Source organism: Crocuta crocuta, unplaced genomic scaffold, assembly GCF_008692635.1.
Source record: "Crocuta crocuta isolate KB4526 unplaced genomic scaffold, BGI_CrCroc_1.0 scaffold451, whole genome shotgun sequence".
NCBI lineage: Eukaryota > Metazoa > Chordata > Mammalia > Carnivora > Hyaenidae > Crocuta > Crocuta crocuta.
Genome location: NW_027527963.1, coordinates 1960247 through 1980572, shown reverse-complemented (window position 1 = coordinate 1980572; position 20326 = coordinate 1960247). Strand labels below are relative to the sequence as shown.

General features: G+C 36.4%; 1 protein-coding gene across 1 annotated transcript in view; it reads left to right on the top strand.

Moving 5' to 3' along the window:
* Positions 1 to 18665, top strand: part of QRFPR (pyroglutamylated RFamide peptide receptor) — a 37805-nt gene extending 19140 nt beyond the window's left edge. Inside the window, exons 2-6 of the mRNA XM_077752788.1 lie at positions 9468 to 9626; positions 12330 to 12391; positions 16046 to 16281; positions 17471 to 17568; positions 18325 to 18665. Of these exons, the coding sequence (XP_077608914.1) occupies positions 9468 to 9626; positions 12330 to 12391; positions 16046 to 16281; positions 17471 to 17568; positions 18325 to 18665 (896 nt within the window). The remainder of the gene's footprint in view (positions 1 to 9467; positions 9627 to 12329; positions 12392 to 16045; positions 16282 to 17470; positions 17569 to 18324) is intronic.
* The last annotated feature ends 1661 nt before the right edge of the window (positions 18666 to 20326 follow it).

Genomic DNA, 20326 nt, shown 5'->3' with positions numbered 1-20326 from the left:
AAATGCACAAACAAAAGCATAGAGATAAATGAATTAGAAGTCTCTAAATTCAAAAGATGCACACAAGGCCAAAGAGAAAGAGTAAAAAACAATACATGCTTCAGCATAACCCCACAATATTTCAGAATTTCAATTGTAAAGAGGTCAATAAAAGCTTTCAAATAGTAAACCAGGATACTTGTAAGGGAGGAAGAATCACATGGACAATAAAGATGCTAAGAATCAATAAAGCAAGGTCTCCAATATTCCAAAGGAAGACAATATTGAATTTAAAGTCAAATTATAGCCATTTTCAGATACACAAGAACTTAAAGAGCTTACTTCAAAATCATTATTTTTGAAGAAATTACTTGTAAAAGATTCACATGAAACACAAGAAACAAGAAGTTGTGAAATTAAAGAAAAAGTGGAGAAAAAATCCATTGAAAATGAATTTTATGAGAAGAGTTATAACAACAGTCTATTAAAAAAAGCAAAAACAAATTAAAAAACTGCATTCATCAAAATTGGAAGTCAGTAATATTCTAGAAGAATCTTTAAAGAACAAATATTGATGAAATCCCAATAGCTTATTTTGCTTTTGTTTCCCTTGCATCAGGAGACATATCTAGTAAAGCGTTGCTGTGGCCTCTGTCTACTGCTTATGTTCTCCTCTAGGGTTTTGATTATGTCCTGTCTGACAATTAGGTCTTTCATCCATTTTGAATTTATTTTTTGTGTATGGTGTAAGAAAGTGGTTCAGTTTCATTCTTTTACATATTGCTGTCTAGTTTTCCCAACATCATGCACAATTTATTCTAAGCAGCAAATGTTATATCAAAAGTTGAGATATAATAGTAAAAATGATAAGGATGGTAATAATGGTGGTGATGACAGCAAAAATATAGCTAACATTTATGAATATACTTTCACACAGTGCCAGGCACTGTCCTAAGTACATTATTCTTATTATTTCATTAAATCTTCTTTCAGCTATATGAGACAAGTACTATTATCATCATCTACATTTAAAGATAAGAAAACCCAAGACACAGAGAAAGAAGATAATTTGCTTTAGGTCACACAGTTAAGTTGTAGTAGATCCAGGATCCAAATCCAGGCCGTAATTCCAGATATCATACTCTAAATCACTAGATTGTGTTGAATAAGGTACATGTTTCCTCTTCCAACTAGAAAAAATACGATAAAAATGCCCAGAAAAATTAAATAAACATAAATACTCTATAAGAAAGTTATGGCCCAGATACAAAGCACATTAAAATATGGTATACTTTAGAGCAATAAGTAAGTTAACAAGGATCATGATTATAAAATCGGAGAAAGAGAAATGTATTTAGAACATACATGTTGGCTTTGTCATTATAAAATTTAGTCCATAATAATGAAATGCTATTTATATTATATATAATTTAGGACAAATGCAGAAGATTTAATATGGCTATGAAACAAAATAGAAAGCTATCCGTGTTGATAAAGTAAATGCAAAGGTGAGCTGATAGAAGTTTGAAGGAAGAAGAGAAGAAGCAAAGAAGGAAGGAGGTGGGGTATCATTATCTCATGAAGTGGGGGACAATATAAACTGTTTGAAGTTGATAGGCCAATGAATATGGGTTTAAGTATAATACTTTATGAGTTTAAGATAAAGGAAACTACATGCAAGAATTTAGAAAATAATCTCCTAAAACCTTTCCAAGGAAGTTATTGAAGAGAGTGTTATAATTCTAAGAAAATTAAAAGCTGTGGGGAGAAGCAGGAGTGAGAGGGTATAAAAATGAACCAAAAGTCCATCTATCCTAGAAGAAAGTCAATAGATATCATGTAAAATCAGTAAATGAAAAAAGGCTATATAAAGCAATTTGTTTAGAGATGTAAAGTACGTGGTAGAAGAATTAAAAACAAGTAGGTGTTGGGAACTTGGACAATAGGTGAGAAAGGGTGGGAAGAAACCTATTCCTTTTCATTATAGCCCTTCTGATTTTAAACCATTTGCTCATAATTCTGTGATTTAAAGGATTTTTAAAAAGAAAGAGACAAAGAAATTTACTTTGCAACTGAAAATTTCCCCAGAAGAAATCTCCAGGCCCAATAGTTACATTGGAGAACTCTATGAAACATTTAAAGAATTAACACTACTTTTACACAAATTCTTACAGAAAATTTAAACAAAGGGAAGAATTACTAGTTTATTTTATTAGGCCTTTATTACACTTATAAATAAACCAAACAAAGACAGTACAATAAAAAGAAAACCGTAGACTATTATTTTCATGAACTTAGATACAAAAATCCTTACTATATTACAGACAGAATCCAACAACATATAAAAAAGGATGATCAAATGGGATTTATCCTGGATATATAAAACTGACTCAATATTAAAGTTGATTAAAATAATCAATGTAATCCACCATAACTAATCAATATAATTAGCTAAAGAAGAAAAATACATTTGACAAAAATCTAGCACCATTCATGATAAAGTTCTCAGCAAGATTTAATAATAAACTTCCCTAAACTTAATAAAGAGAATGTAAAAAGTCTACAGCTAATAACATACTTAATGGTAAAAGACTGAATACTTTTGTTCTAAAATCAGGAACAGGGTAAGTATGTTTGCTCTCACCATTCTTATGTAACATAGCACTCAAAATTCCAACCACTTCAGGGAGACAAAAAAAGGAAATAAAAGAGGTGCAGTTTGTAAAGGAAGAAATAGTACTATTTTTATTTGCAAATGACATTATTTTGACATATAAAATCACAAGGAATCTACAAAACTCTCCTACAATAAGTGAATTCAGCAATGTCACAGTATACCAGATCAGTGCACAAAATACAATGGTATTTGTATATATTAACAAGTAACATTCAGAAGCTGAAATGAAAAATGCAATGCTCTTTATAATTACTCCAAAGAAAATGAAGTATGTACTTAGGTATGCTGTGAACCAAAAACATACAGGTCCTATATGCTGAAAACTACAAAATACTGCTGAAGGAAGTCAGAGAATACATAGGTAAATGGAGAGATATACTGTGTCACGAATTGGAAGATTTTAACATATTAAAGATGTCAATTCTCCCCAAATTGAGCAATAGGTCTAATGTAATTTCTATCAGAATCCCATCAAGGAGTTTTGAAAATGATAAGCTTTGGAAAATTTATTCTAAAATACATATCTATAGACACAGGGCCTAGAAGAGCTAAAGTAATCTTGACATAAAAGAATGCAGTGGGAGGAATCCCTTTACAGGATATTAAAGCTTCCTATGTAGGTAAAGTAATCAACCTATGTTCCATTGTCTAGAGGACAATTTTTAAATGGCTCATCTTCTATCTGTTTCCTATTGCAACCTCTCTACCGATTCTTCCTCTTGGCACCTGGCAGCTGTTCTCTCTTTCCCTACGCTCTGCAAGAGTAAGGTTCCTTCTGCCTCCTCCTAGGTTTCTCCTTTGCCTCAAGCCAGGTTTTATTTCCGTTGGGCTAAAGTCTATCCTGCTACACAAACTGTTAGTGGACAGTTCATAGATCTTAAAATAATAACTAGAGTGATTTGTCATAGTCTTGTGCTGTATAGGAATAAATATCAGAAGGGCTGAGAGCCTAGGAGGGATGGGCAACACGTCTCTTTTCAGATATTTAGCAACTATTCTCCTCTTCAGTTTGTATGGTTTAAGTAGGCAGAATATTCTGGTGTGCTGTATAAAACCACTTAAGGATTTTATAACTTCTTTAAAATTGCAGATGACTTGTGTGCTGGAGCCTCATCAAATTAAACTAGATGCAGCTGGAGGTGCTCCAGTTAAGGAAGGGTCTTAGCTGAGAACCTCTTCTCCCTTCCTACTTTGGGTCTGCTTCTCTTCCTTCTTGGCAGCTGCTTGAGTGCCTCTGCAAAACACAGAGCTCAATGGGATACTGAATGAGCCTGGCTCATGTATGGGAGAGGTTTCCATGGTTCTAGTCTTCTGTGGTTGTCAGCCACAGCTTGTATAACAATTATGATTTTAACTATATTTCATTTGTTCCCCACTCTCCTACTATCTGATATGTTTGATTCAGGATTTGGTAAATTTGCTCATTAACGGCCACTTAAGAAACCTGTTGGACAAAACCAGAAACTCACAGGCTATATTGGGACAGGATATATCAATTGTTTGAGTATGGCTTGTTTTGTTTTGTTTTGGTACAGGAAATTAAGGTAATTATAATGCCAGATTTTGCCAGATTGTTTTATAATTCATTAAACCATTGTTTCAAATAGTGGTTATATAAAGTAGACTTTCTTCTTTGTAATATAAACTGTATATGTCTATGCACATTTTTTGTTTTTGTTTTACTATCTTTGGAACAGATTCTTCAGAGAATGGTTATCATTAGATACTTTCATGCAATTATACTTCATTGTACCATTTCTAAATTAATAAAAGAATGTTTTAATCTTTTCTACATATGAATACCTTGTTCTTTTTACTCTACCTTTCCACTTTGGTCATTTTTAAAATCACCCTTACACTAGAGTGAAAACAAATACTGGCCTAACTGCTTTCAATTTCCAAGCACCATACTGAGAAATAATAAGGTCTTGTTTCTATTTGATCACTAAGACCATTATTGTGTATGGTGGGAGGTGAGGGCAGGATTGAATAAAGTGGGCACCATTCTGTCCAGAGCATAAGAGTTCTTGTTCTAGAAAATAAAGTTGTATAAATAAATTAAGGTTGGAAATAGAAAGTAATAAATAGTAAATGAAAGCATTTCTTCCTAATCCAGTAGTCAAAGGAGACTTGTAGTTTCTTATGCAGGAGTCAGACATGGTAGAAATGGAAGCATCAATGGAGGCAAACTGTAATAGTAGGATCTGATTGTGTTATTTTAGAGTTAGCAATACACATAAGGAACATTGACCAGGGTAGTCTACATTTTGGGAAATCCATCTTCTAGAGAAAAGGTAATAAAAATGGAGTATATCAAATAAGTTAACTTAGTTACAAGCAACTATCGGTAGCTAAGTGGCTTAAGAGAAGGGAAGGTACCAGAAGGATGTGGGAGGCTCGCAGGATCAGTGTGAAGCTGGAGGAATGGGCCTGTAACAGAGCAACTGAGGGACTCAGAGGCCAGAAGCAGTAATTAAGCTGTGGTCTGTTAACACTCAAGATCTGGTGAGCACAGGATTGCACCACCTCAACCCCCCTTCCACCTTGAATGCATTCTTTCAACATATTAAAAAAATTGAAAATTTGGAACATTGGAAGCTGATAGATTGTGAGAATTCTTTGTCTTCCCTAGCAGGACTTCTTACCTAACCTTCCCACACTGGGGAGAGTTTATACACTAGAGGATATTGTGTTGCTGTTAGGAAATGCAGGTGGATGTTGGATAATCAACAGATGAGAAATAGGAATTGCAGGCAGGCTCACAGAAACACAATCTGATATTAAAATCAGATAATCCCATAAAGAAAAAAAGGAAGGAGATTCCACGATAACAGTGCCCTATATAGGGGACTCTAGGATTATTTCAGTTTCAAATTGCCAGTGTGTGGAAGACATGTTACAAAAGACACATTCTTCTAAAGTAACTCACCTATAAAATTTACATTGGAAAATCTAAAGTGTAGAACAAGTTGACTGAAGAGTAATCAGAGAGAGTGCCAGAACAAGAAGCTGAAAAAAGAAGGGAGGGTTGGAAATGTAATGAAGGGCAGAGAAAAAAAATTTCTTCAATGCCTTTTTTACTTTAGTCTTCTAGATCTTGAAAGGTGATCTCCAAATTTAAAAGGAACATACCAAAGATGGCTACAATGAAAAATAATGGTCCAAGATAAGTGACTGGATAGCAAAAGAGCATCTACCTTATTTAAAAAAAAAATTTAAATGTTTATTTTTGAGAGAGAGAGAGAGCATGAGTGGGGCAGGGACAGAGAGAGAGAGAGGGAGGGAGACACAGAATCTGCAGGATGCTCCCGGCTCTGAGCTCTGAGCTGTCAGCAGAGAGCCCAATGGGGGGCTCAAACTCACGGACCATGAGATCATGATAAAGTCAGATGCTCAACTGACTGAGCCACCCAGGAGCCCAGAACATCTACCTTTTCTTTTNGCCCCCCAGGAGCCCAGGACATCTTCCTTTTTTTTTTTTTTTTTTTTAACATCTACCTATTTTTAAAAGAACTCAAATCTTCAGCCTGGATAAATACCATGCCATTACATTGAAGAAGCTTGGCAATGGGACCAAGAAAACACTGTCGGTAATTTCTTAGAACATCGGTTGAAGAAATGTCAGAAGTAATGAGTTGGGCAAATGCTGTCTGGATGCATTAAAAGGGTAAGATGACAGATTATAGAACTATGACAACCTGGTATGAAATTCTCAAGTGAATTATTAAGCATGATTTATGAGAGAAGAAAACTGCCACATTGCATGGCTGTGTCAAGATAAGAGAGGGTGACGTAGTAGAAAGAATTGGAGTCAGAAAACCTGGGTATGTGTCCTCATCTGTCAATCAACAGCTGTTTGGACATGAGCAAATCACAAGTTTTTTTGAGCTGCGTATCTTTATCTGGGAAATGTTACAAAACTAGATGTCCTTTATTTATTTATTTTTTTATTTTTTTAACATTGGTCATGACTGATACATATTTTATTGCTTTTAATGCAGACATCCTGATGATCATTCTAAATATTCTTGCTAATTTCTGAAATGGAAACCAAGTAGCAAATTCCTCCCTAAATTTCTCTGTTGAAAGATGCTGCTGACATTTGGTTTTCCCCAACTGCTTCCCTATCTTCTCTTACCAGTTGATCCAATATTTGACTAGTTACAGCATTTTTCACCCTGGCTTGTAATTTAGATGTCCTTTAATGGGTAGTTTAGAATGTATCCACAAATAATCTGTTAACTCCAAATGTACCAAATTTACCTCAATTCTGTCTGATGATAAAAGGTCATCCACTTATTAAAGAACACATCCTGTGATGGATATTTATATGATTTTATAAAGTACACACATCAATCCTATGACAGCTGGGTGTTGTTAATCACTTTTTACAAATGATGAAATCCAGGCCCAGAGTAGTGAAGTAAAAGATCATGAGAATCAGGATCAGAGGGTGTCTTAAAAGCAGGGAATCAGTTGACCAATTTCCCATGCTATTATGATAGACAAGATGAATATATTTGGGATGGATAACACTATCATGAGATAAGACTACCATGAACATTAACGTAATAATTCTTACTTTTGGATAGTTACACTTAAACTGTGTTGATAATGAATCCATGTTTATCCATGGAAAGTTTCTTCTGGTGTTTCTTAACCTCAGCCTACCCACCTACTTTTTAATAAACAACTTAGTTGAAAGAGTAGAAGAAATTCTCATCAGATTAAAAAAAAAACAAAAACAAAAAAACAAAAAAGGAGACATGTTCAGATGAATAATTTATCCACATTTACCTTTATTCAACTATAACATCCAAAATAGGATTTAAGATAATTTAACTCATTCATAGTATGATCAGTATTCAAACAGTGAAATATATTGGTATGGAAAGCAAATTTCTGCGCTTAGCATATAAACTATCCTGATGGACAAGGAAAGGCCTTAACTTTGAACAGAGTTGGGATTTGGGAAACTGGAACGGAGGATGAATGAGTGTGATTGACTCTTGGATTGAAATTTGGAACTTCCAAAAAGGATTGTAAAGGAAGTATCTGCAGTGATATTTACATATATATTTTTTCCTTAGTTACAGCAATTTTGAGTTGACAAAANTGTACTTTCCTCTTAGGACTGCCTTTGCCGCATCCCATAGATTTTGAATTGTAAAAAACCAATAATTTTCTATTAAATGGACCCAGTTTATTTCAAGTTGATTTCACATGCAACAGAAACCAATCATTTGAAAATTCTAGCACTGAAGGCTGTTATAAATTCTAGTCATAGTCACAGAACAGTGTGTTCAGACCTAAGGAAGCAATATAATCCTGAAGTTTCTGCTTTAGGTAGGCCATGTCTTAGGGTGGTAGGTTTCCTTCAGGACCATGTAGTTACAAACCCAGAGAAAGTCCATGGAAGTCATCCAAGGAATTGAAGAGGGAACTAGGAAAGAAAAGACTTAGGAGTGACAAGGTTCTTTCAACTACATGAAGAGCTGATGTTTGGAAAATATAGTTGGTTAGTTCTGAAACTCTCAGAAAACAGAAAGTGGAAGTGGAAGTGGGTAGAACTATTGAAAAGCACTTTCTCCAGTGAGAGCCTTTCCAAAGTTGAATGGAGGCATTTTTAGGGGTTAAAAATCTTCTGTTTACTCATTATCTTCAAGTCAGTGAATGTTGGTTGAGAGCCTCTTATGCCATTCTAAATGCTTGAAAAATATCAGTGAAGAAAACAGACATGAATCCTCACTCTTGGATTGTTTACATTCTGGTAGACTTGGGTAAACTTTTAATGAAAATGAAACCAATCGATAAATTATGTAGTCTTGTGGAAGGTGAAAAGGTTATGGAAAAAATGTAGAGTAAGAGAGAGGAGTAGTTCTCTAGGAGACCAGCATCCCAAGCAGAAAAAGGAAGCCACACATTGGCCTGAGATGGAGTATGCCAGAAAGAAGCCTCCTCTGCTGATATCTAAGCAGAGCTTGGCAGAGCATCTGTGAGAGAAGCTGAAAAGATGATTTTTGGTTTTGGTGAGAGCATGGACTCCATGACTTCTGAGGTCTCTTCAATTCTTCATATTCCCTGAGCTTCTGATTCTCTGATAATTCATCATAATTAATTTGGTGCCAGATGGAGTCAGGAGCAGAAGTGTCATACCAGTGTTACAAATGAATGGTGAAGGGGCAAGACAGATAGTGTAAACATTTAAAAGTACTGGGAATGCATTCAAATGTTGTAAAAATATTACATAAATCATGCAAAGTCTGTTCACACACCAAATCTTGCCCAGAGACCACCAGTTTCAGATCTTTGCACTAGAAAAAGTGAAATCAGTTAAGTGTGTAATGATGTAATCCACACGTAAGATCTTGGACAGAAAGTCAAAGGAGAATAAAAAAATAAAATAAGAATTCTGAGTCTTTGGTGAGAATTTTTCCTTTGTTATGATTTTACAAAGAACCAAAAAGGAAGAAATAAAGATTATTTCTGTAGTTGAGACACCAGGAGACCAGTTCACACTGACTTTGCTCTTTCTTGAGCAAAGCTCACACTGATTTTTTTTTCTGCCTATATTCAATAGCCAGATACTAACTGGTGTTCTCATTGTTCCTTTATACATAATTACCTATAATTTAGGAACTTAGAGATAATATCAGCCAGTTTAATCTTTTTCAATTACTTTGAGACTATAATCTCACTGTAATCATAAAACTTGTGAACAGAGGCTCAGGATTAATCAACTGCAACGATTACAAAAACACAGATAAAAATTTTATCTTGATGTTTAACTGGTCCTGTTTCCTTGGTGCAGGTGCCTTCATTTGCAAGATGCTGCCATTTGTCCAGTCAACTGCTATCGTGACAGAAATTCTCACTATGACCTGCATCGCTGTGGAAAGGCACCAGGGACTTGTGCATCCTTTTAAAATGAAGTGGCAATACACCAACAGAAGGGCTTTCACTATGCTAGGTGAGGGTGTGCCAGTGGCAGTACAGAACAAAAGAATTTCTTCAAAATGAACCGTATTGATGAACTGGAAGAGTAGCTTCCTGTCCAGCCTGTAGGCATCGGGGGAGGAGGTATTTTCAGGATTTTAGTCCTCTCCTAATTTTCCTTGACCCCCACTCCTTTTCTACTTTTATACCTACACCCACACTTCAAATCTCCCATCACAGATTAACTTCTTCAGTTTAAGTCTTAACCTTTTAAGCACTACTTTCCGTTGATTTAAGATAACCTTCCAATGGCATTACCACATTAACATCTATTAGATTAGTAAACTGTCATCCTGAGGTAAGAGGCATCTAACCTAAAATGCCCTGCTTAGGACTGGTAGATTTTGATGGGGTGAGGGGAAGGTATTTTTAGAAAGATAGAAAACAGAGGTGCTGCTCAGAGGAGGCCCCAGTGCTGAGGACACAATAGCCGCGGGACTCATGGGGACACTAGGTGCTGAGTGCTGGAAATGCCCGATGAAGACAGATTTCATCCAACTTCATAATTTTGCTTCAGGCATTCCTGGATCCTCAGCTTGCTGTAATTATTCCTGAGTCAGCAAGACATGATGAGCATGTACCTCTTGATAAGTGACAAACTTGAAGCGGTGTGCTAAAGCCTAGCACAGTAAGATGGAAGCATTTCTCTATTCGATAATTATAGTTGAGCCACTTAAAATCAAGCCATATCATATGTATTATAGCTAAATAATGAAAGGTTGAGGAAGCAACTAATGCGATAACCAAAGAGAGCAATTTTTACTAGTATCTCACTTGAGAGGAATGAGTAAACATTTATTTCTGCTGTAGGAGTGTAGCCAGCATGGGAGAGTGGAATTACAGAAAAAACTTGTGAGGGCTTTGCCATGCCAAACTCATTTCACATAGTTTGAAATGAATAGATAAACCAATGGGGAAAATATTCATTAGTTTTAGTTAGTTATTTGCAAATTTATGTCACATCCTCTCTACAAAGAATTCAAAGACCTCTTGGCTTTTAATAATTGACATCTTCCCACCTTCAAAACATCTGAAAAGCGTATGTGGGTGTAGAAAGAGGGTGAGGAAAGGAATACATGGAGGAGGGAAGTTATTTAAAAAGGAAAGAGAAGTAGAGAGGCTCAGCATCTGAAGGCAAAGTCGATAAAAGGCAGTCAAGGCAGTTTCTACTCAAAAAACTCATAGGAGACAGCAAGGATTTTAAATCAAGAAGGCTCAGCATCCCAAGGGGCTTTCACACAGTGTTGCCTGATGTCTCTCTCTGGCTCTGTTACACTGGGAACCAGTCCTGTCTTCGTGTCCAGCACCTCTTAGCTGAGACTGCTTCGCCTCCCAGCCCCCCACCAGCAGAGAACTGCTAGACTTACCTGCCCACAAAGGCTCACTTACACCAGTAATATTCATCTAACCCCAGCTTTTCTATCCCTGAACAAGCAGTAGACCCAGAAGGATTGGCAATGAGCTAAGTCAATTAGACTCACTTAGAATCCAGAATCTCCACTAAAGATGGGATAAGTGATTGGACATAAGATAACATAGTGAGGTAATGATTGGACTAGAATAGAACAGATGTTTATGGTGATGTGGATAGAAAGATTGATTTGTGAGTCTGAGAACTGTCTTGAATCACCAAATAATAATGACTCTTTATAGACAGTGCCAATTCATGTATTCCTTTATAATAAACCCCAGTTATGGCTTAAATGAGTCCAGTTCCTTGAAATCCAAGGCAATATACTATTTTCTTAATGGTACCCAATACATACAGAATAAGAAGAATTTGAGCTGAGATATTTCTTTCAGAGTAAATGGTGGGTCTCTTGATTCTGGCCTCATCCTAGTCTGTTCAGATTTTCTTGTTCCTTGCTAAGGACACATCATTAAAGCAATTCCCTCAACAAAGTCGTGGAGGACAGGAAATTTAGAAAGAGCACTCTGGCTTCTGATGAAGTGTTTCTTTTGTAAATAAGAAAATAATACTCATGTTATGATGCCTAAGATAAATGTATTCAATTTTAAGAAGAAATTGTAGAGGGTGATCAATATCATGTTTAAGTTTATTCATCCGTTTGACAACCAAACAGCAGGTGCTTCATCAACACCCACTGAAGGCCAGGAATTCTCTTTGGACTTTTGTTTAGGAAAACAAACAAACACAAAAATAAATTGCATTGTGTTTTCCCTTAATGAGTTTAGAAGAAGTTGAAAGAAACAACTAAGGGCAACAAAGGTGCCACTCTAGAGAGCACATGGAACCAACAGAGAATTAGTTCTATTGGGAAATGGTGGTGGACTTCAAAGATTTCCTAGAGAAAGTGACTATTGAGTCAAGTCCTGGGGAATGAAGAACATGGACAGAAATGTAACAGGAGAGAGAGGCAAGTGAGAGAACCTCAGCGATCATGTTAAGGGTTTAAGTTTTATGTTACACATAGTGAAACACTATTAAACATTTTGATTAAACATTTAAAAATGTTTCCGTAAGACTATTCCAGCAACAATTTTGAGAATAGACAAATAGTGGCAGTGGGAACATGTAGCCTACTGCACTGCTCTAGGGCAGAGAGGATTGCACATAAGGAGTCTTCATGCTTAGAGCATATGCTTTATGCTTAAGTGTGCATGTGTTCTGATTCACTCACTGAATCAGATTCTGATGATTTTAATGTTTTGGCAGGTGTGGTCTGGCTGCTGGCAATCATCGTAGGATCACCCATGTGGCATGTGCAACGCCTTGAGGTAGGTTTGGGGCTGGGCTTGATCATCATATTATTAAAATGTTTCCCAGCCTTCTCAATTATAATAATTTTTTTCTTCCTGCAAGAGTATTAGAACAAATTAGTGCGACCCCAATTATTTCACTGGAGATTTTTCAAATGAGATAAAATTATTTATTTTAAGATTTTTTCCCTCTATTTTATCTAGCTCTTCCTTGATCTTATATTGTTAAGACTTTAATACATAAAAGAAAACTTACCAGGGTCATTTTCTACATTTTCCTGCCAGCTGAACATATTTTCCTAGTGGTCTGTGTCCTGTTACATTTTAAGAGTTCAACAGTTACTCTAGATTTTTCTTTTCTTTTTAAAACACATCGAAAAATTATAATCAATTATCTACCTATTTGTTGGTTCTCCCTCTTAAGTCTTTTATTCTTTGCTTCCCATACATTCACAAACTGAAATTTGAATTGGAATCTGTGACAGGATCATCTTATCTGACCTCTCCCCTTCCCCCACACCTTTAACAGATAGTCCAGTTAAAATGTGGTGATCCACAGTGAGGGGACACTGTGCTGTTTTTGGTGACCCGGTCTATCCAATGGGACATACATATACATCCTGCACAGGTGATCTAGCCCAGACAGCAGTCTTCAAAGCCAGTAGTGGGTTGATCACACACTCGCTAAGATAATTTTTTTAACTATATCCTTTTATACCTTTTCGAATTGACATAGACAAATATGAAACTTTACTGGATGTTCAATGTCTATTGGCAAGGACAGCAAATGGGCCCTCAGGCAAGGGTACATTTAAAACATGATGTGATTTTCGTTTTCAATATGTAACTGGTATATTGAATGAGTTGGACTCCACAGGTGAGAGCTGGAAGTTATTTTATTCTGTCCCTTGCTACCTATAAAAATGTGACCGAAGGATTTTCCAGTACTCTGAAGAAATATGGATGAAGCCCTGAACAGACCTTGTAACTTTCCCAGCCATTCAGATAGCAACATTCCTTTGGTCACTTTCAGTCCCAACAACCATATTAATTCTGTTATTAAAATGTCTAGCTCGGTGTCACAATCACATAAGTCCATATTCTCAATCAACACAAAATGTCTCCCTTCTCTCAGCTTATGCCATTTTTAGGTCTAGAATCCTACAATATGCAAAGGGGACACGACTCCCTACTTCTCTTCTTCCTTACTGTGAGTTTCTCTTTCCCTCTTCCCATTCAAGAAAATGACTGCCCCTGGCAACTTGGGAGCTGGTGTTAGGATGGGGAGAGGGAGGAGCAGGTGTACTGGTATCAATGCCCTCTGTGCGTGACTTAGTTGACCATGATTGATTCCTTACTCATGGGTTTTTCAAAGATAACACCGCTGAGGCTTCTGACTGCTGTTCTAGCAGGCAGCTCAGGTATCTTCCACACACAACTGTAAGGGTCTGGCTCTTTTCTCTAAGGCTGTCCTTATTCCAGCAAGAATCCCATACTGGTGGAGCCCTCATAAGTGACCCAATTCGGTACTCATTTGTAGGGTCCATTTCTGGTCCACAAAACACAAAGGGCTTTGTCTATTTTTAAAAATGAAGTAATTTTATCACATGCTCTAACTATATTTTGACTATGTAACTCATTTAATTCGTAGGAAATCCATATGTAACTGGCAAATCCTGTCCTCACTGTCAGTCAAATCAGCCAAATCAGATTTGCTTTCTGTCAGGAAAAAGTGCAATTTCATTTTTCATATAAAATAAATCTATTAATATGCATACCCACGGCCACCTGCTCACTTCTAAACTCTATTAGAGAGAATGTGTGTGAGCATGCACAAAGCCTGAATTTCTCACCTAGATTAAATAGAGCACCACCAACTTTACCATTTCCATCCATTGATGTTCTCTTTGCTTTGCTGTCACTGGGCTGTCTCTCAGGAGTGACGTGTTTGACAATTTTCAGGCGATGGAAGCAATGAGGTGGTTAAATTAAAATTGTCATCACATCTGCCCCTTCACTGTATGAAAAATGTGAATTCACAACATCTCAACACCTGTCAAAATACCTCTTTTCTAATGCTAGAATAGAAATATGTTTAATATAGGGAAAAACACAAATCCTTATCATGAATTTATGGTCTCTTGATTAAGGCGTCTTCACTGAAATCAGTAGTTCAAGCCACCTCATTTTTTAATGACTCATAGTAAGACTAGGACTGGGTGAGAAACCTGACTTATGTAGATGGGGAGAAGAGAGATAGAAGTGAGCTGGAAGTGCAGGGCCAGCAAAACACTCAATCACAGGCTTCCCCTAAGCAGTGGAATTTTAGAGAAATGTATGGTTGTAAATAGAAGATCTGAAATTGGTTCCTATAAAACCATCAGCTCGTGCCCTTGGAAAGTCTTTGCTTGTCTCCAAGGCCACATGCACCCCTTTGGAAACTGTCAGTCTAGCTTTGTGCATTAAGATGTGCCAATATGTTGCTCCCATGGCCATCGGCGTTTGTGGGCTCTGCCTATATGAAGTCAGAATGAATTTCACTTTAATATCCTGTTCTCTGGGAGTTTGGATCTTGAAATTATTATTCAATAAATGTTTCATCCATCACTGTATTTGTAAATAGTACCTAGATCGGAACTTGAATTTTCTTGCTTTTGATAAGTACGCCAGAAAGCTTTTCCCCCATTCAATTGACTAAAGATTGGCAATAAAATTTGCAGGACTGGAGGCAGAAATATGTTGAGGGCCTAGGGATTCTACATCTGGAAAGCTCTAAAGTGACTAAAATGGCAATAGTTTTGATAATTTTCTAATTTTTAGTTTTATTATCCAGATAAATGACTTTGCTTGGTTTGTCCCTTCTTAGCATTTCCTATTGTTATTAATATTGTTTTTAATAATATTTTGAACCCATGAATCTGTCAGAAATAGTATTAACAAAGAGACATTGCCTTTCTAGAAAATATCTATCAAAGGCTGATAGCTGAGTCTGAATATTTGTAGATTGACAATAGTTTGAATCCCAGTTTCTTATTCATTTCAAATCTTAAAGTTATCAGCTGTCTTTCTAAAATCTTTGCAAGCAACCTGATCATTGAAATCTGAAATAGCAGTAACAAAATGCAAGCTTTTAGTACTGTGAACTGAAAGATAGTTGATGCTTTGCCAAAATTTGTCTCTTCAACAATTGAGGAAGCAACATAATGGAACATTAAACTAGCTGGTGTGCAATTACAAAGTGTTTTTTTCATACGTACTTTGATTGATGTAGTGTCTTCTTTCTTCCTCTGGAAAGTAAGATTCTCCCTCTGGGCCACATACATATGCACTTTGGTCAAAGACTATAGCTCTTTCATCGAATTGAAAAAATTATGATTACTATGTAAAGAGCTGAGGAACATTAATTAAAAAGAAAAAACCAAATAGACTATTGACCTCAATTCCACTTAAAATAGAAAAGAAAGTATAAAACCGTAAAGAACATAAGAAATGATGTGCAGAAAATGACACCTCGCAACAAAAGAACAATCAAAATCATATCTCATTTGTAGTATGGAACCACAGTAAATACGTGAGGATTTGAAAACTGCAGCAGTAGAGTAGTGCTTGGCTGCTTTCTGTTCTTTTGATGCTGACTCTGGCTCCTCTAACTGACTCGTTCTTATGTTAAAGATTAAGTATGACTTCTTATATGAAAAAGAACATGTCTGCTGTCTGGAAGAGTGGGCCAGCCCTGCGCACCAGAAAGTCTATACCACGTTCATCCTTGTCATCCTGTTCCTCCTGCCTCTTATGCTGATGCTGATCCTGTACAGTAAGATTGGTTATGAACTTTGGATAAAGAAAAGAGTGGGGGATTGCTCAGTGCTTCGAACTCTTCACGGAAAAGAAATGTCAAAAATAGCCAGGTCTGTTTAATGAAGCAGTCCTCTCTGTTTAAAATATATTTAATTAGTTGTGCTTGGAGGGGCAGTTGCTAGAGATCTCCCAGTTCCGGGGAACTTTAGCTAAAGTGCCCTTTGTAACTCATGTTCAGAGAATGGGCTGACGTTCAACTTTGGACATTTTAAGGATAGCAGGAATTTAGACAATTTGGAAAACTGTTGAATTTTCTACTGTATGTCAAGATGACATGGTGGGTGTCATAGTTGTGTTCTCTCTGCCGCTCACCAGTCACATGGTGCAGACAAGTGTCCTTACTCCTAAGGCTCCTACTTTCCTCATGTGTGACAGGGAACATAATAAATACCCATCCTCAAATGATGCTAAAATCTGTATGAAAGTCCTTTTGTGACCAGAGGATGCTATTTACTTTAAATTATTATTATCGATATTGCCTCAATAAATAAAGCTGCCTTTCTTTATTATTCATTAATAAAAATTTTAAAATACAATTTAGTGATATGTACTTGTAGCCCATGTTGTTTATTTTATAATCTATATGGAATGGCTATTAAAAACAAAAACAAGACCAAAAACAAAAATCTAAGTTTAATGGTTTGATGAAATTTTATCATTTCTTCAAGTGTGCAGCGACCTCTAGCGCCCAGTGCGTATGAAGAAATCCTCGCTGTCCGTGTTAAGTGCAGGACTGTTCAGGGCTTTGGGACTTATTGCTGATTTCGCTCTCCACCTCTCTTCCTCAGAAGAGTGTTCTTCAACATAAAAGTGAATAAGAGTTTAAGAACTTAACTTAAGCTGACTAACTTTAATTCTGAACTAGCCCTTACAGTTTAAATCCTTTATTAGTCATCTGATTTTGCAAGTTCCTTAAACTTCTCTGTGCCTCAGTTTCTGCATCTGTCAAATGGCTTACTGAGAAGATTATTGACACAAACCATGCCCAACATCTAACAGAGTATTAGACCCATAATGAGCATCCATCATAAGGATATTTATAAGGTGAGAGATTTGGGGATGAGGGCAATAGCAATGGGAGAAGATAATAAACAGCCCACAATTAACCTATCATAAACTTTATTGATATTTGAAAAATTACGATTGAGAGATTTAGGCTCAAACTTAATAGCTCTGACATCAATTTGACAAATTTTCCAAGGAGAAATTAACCGAAACAGTGTGTCCTTGTGGGTCCAGGAAGAAGAAGCGAGCTGTTATTATGATGGTGACAGTGGTGGCTCTTTTTGCTGTATGCTGGGCACCTTTCCATGTTGTGCACATGATGATTGAATACAGTGAGTGCTTTTCATTCTCATTTGATAGAAATTCTAGTTCATTTCCTGCTAGAATGGACCATGAATCATTGAAATTTATTGCTATTCATTTACTTGGGAAATCAAATATTAAACATTTTATGGGTTTTGTCATATTTTCAAGATTACCAGATCATTGCATGGTAGGTAACTATGTACAATTTTGGCAAAATCTCTAATAATTGCAGAAGATACAGAAATGATTTTGAGAGTCTTCTTTCATGCCATGCCTCTCATTCTCCCTAAATCATTCAAACATAGGGAGAGGTGTGACATTCTATGAGTGTTCTCTGTTGAGATTTAGAATCCTGGCTTGAACCACATGAATTTAATAAGACCTAGGATTTCAGCCAGACCCCTGGTGTATTTTACCTCTGATAACCTGAAACTTGACATGATTTTCAGATACAAATTGTGTTTCTATAACGCAAGTGAACATTTGAATTGTAACTGCTGCTTCCACATTTACATTTCCAGTTACACAAAGTTTGGAATCAAGTCGAAATGCAGTAAGTTCCCTAATATGTGCTGAGCACCAGGTTAAGCTTATAAGCCAAGATTCTCTAAGAATGAGGACTCATCACAGAGCTTATTTCTCTTCAGACATCAAATAGTATTTTTCACACCTTTAACCACTTGCACAAGTATACGTGTTTGGTAAAGATATATGATAAACAGAAATTTTATTTTATGCTCGTTAAAACATAATACATTATAGACTATTACTTTTTATTTTAGGCAATTTTGAAAAGGAATATGACGATGTCACAATCAAGATGATTTTTGCTATTGTGCAAATAATTGGATTTTCCAATTCCATCTGTAATCCCATTGTTTATGCATTTATGAATGAAAACTTCAAAAAAAATTTTTTATCTGCAGTTTGTTATTGCATAGTAAAAGAAACTTTATCTCCAGCACGAAGGCATGGAAATTCAGGAATTACAATGATGCAGAAGAAAGCAGTGTTTTCCCGGAGAGAGAACCCAGTGGAGGAGACCAAAGGAGAAGCATTCAGTGATGGCAACATTGAAGTCAAATTGTGTGAACAACCAGAGGAGAAAAAACAGACCAAGTGACACCTTGCCCTGTTCAATTCTGAACTTTCTGAGAATTCTGTTTTAGGTGGTGGCCACTAATTATAACACTATCTGCATAATTAGTACTGTTCATAGCTTAATCAGAAGAGAAAATTATGTTGAGCAAAGGTTGAGGACATTTTTTTAATTCTCAGAATGCTGAAAAGAATGAAACAAATTATTCTTTCATAAAAAATATGACATTATACATGAAAACACAATTTTGAAAAATTAGTAAACCATCCTTGTAGATTATTTTAAAAAAACTTGTATAGAAATAAATGTTCTCAGCTAATAGCTTTTCCCCTAACACAGTCAATATAATGTGACTTTCTATGTATTGCTAAATGAGATGAGAAAATAACCTTCTTTCTTGAATAAGTTAATGGTTGAACACAGTAATGTAATTTTCAGTGCTGTTGAAGGTTGGTAATACAGTCTTTTACAAATGCAGTCTGTCCATCATAAAGTCAAAGAAGATGGAGAAGCTGCAAAATGACCGATGAATGAGATTTAGAGGCACATGCCCTGGTGTGAGCTTCTTCTAGTCGTACCAGCTACCACTGCCATGATGACTGGCAAGCCACTGAACCTCTTTAAGCCTCTGTTTCTTCCTGTGTAAACTGGGGAGGTAACTCTTCTGCTTCACAAGGTCACTGCCAGGAGAAAACGAAATGTGAGCAGGAAAGCCATTTGTACTGTACAGCACCCTCAAGTTCTGAAGCATCATTGCAGCCCCCAGATTCCAGGCCTCCCCTTTCTGTTCCCTTTCGCTTCCCGAGAGTTGCCCTCAACCCTGCCCAGCTTTCTACCTGTGCCTATTTTGTAGCTTGTTTCTCTAATCAAAAGAAAGATGTTTCTGGAAATCCTCATTTATAGGCTGACTGTAATACATGTAAGCCAGTGTAATTATCTCTAGTATTTATATTTTTAAATCATTTATTTTACTAGTGGGATGAATGACTGGTTGTTATATAAAAGGACTTTTAGGTGTAGTTAGCAGTTGAGACCATCAACTCCAAGTCCATGAGATTTTACTGGGTCCAAGACTGACCCCCGAGAGAGCAAGACCAGGAAGAACAATGGAGTTCCCCACTCATATTCCTTACCTTACCTCAGTCTTCCTTCAGCTTCACCTCTCTTCTTTCCAGTCATCTCTTCTTACCCTCAAATCTCATGGAACCAGTGACCACATTCCAGTGCCCTGTCACTTCCTCTTTAACATCTCAGATTCCCCCAAAGTCCATTCACAGCCTCTCGGCTAAAATGTTTCTTCTGCCTCCAGTTTTGCAGCACTTATTCTTTTTGCCAGTAAGGATAGAAAGGAAGAGAAGCTTAAGAATTCTCAGGGTATTTCACTTGTAAAGAATTGTTTGGGAATCAAAGAACTCAGGCTATCAGGATCTTTTAAAATGTAGACATTTAACTTTTTCAGTGTGTTGGGATAAAATGGATAAAGAAACAAAACTGAAACACTGTGTGGATTTAAGAAAAAATGTCAATATGACACAAGAAAATTAAAGTCAAGAGAAGAAAACTGATGATTTGGTTTGTGTTGAAATGGACTTACTATGGGTTTTGTGTATGTGCTATCCTCCTGTTATGACTAGTTTTCCTGGAGCAAAACAGTAATTATCATTAAATCATTAAACCATTAAAAA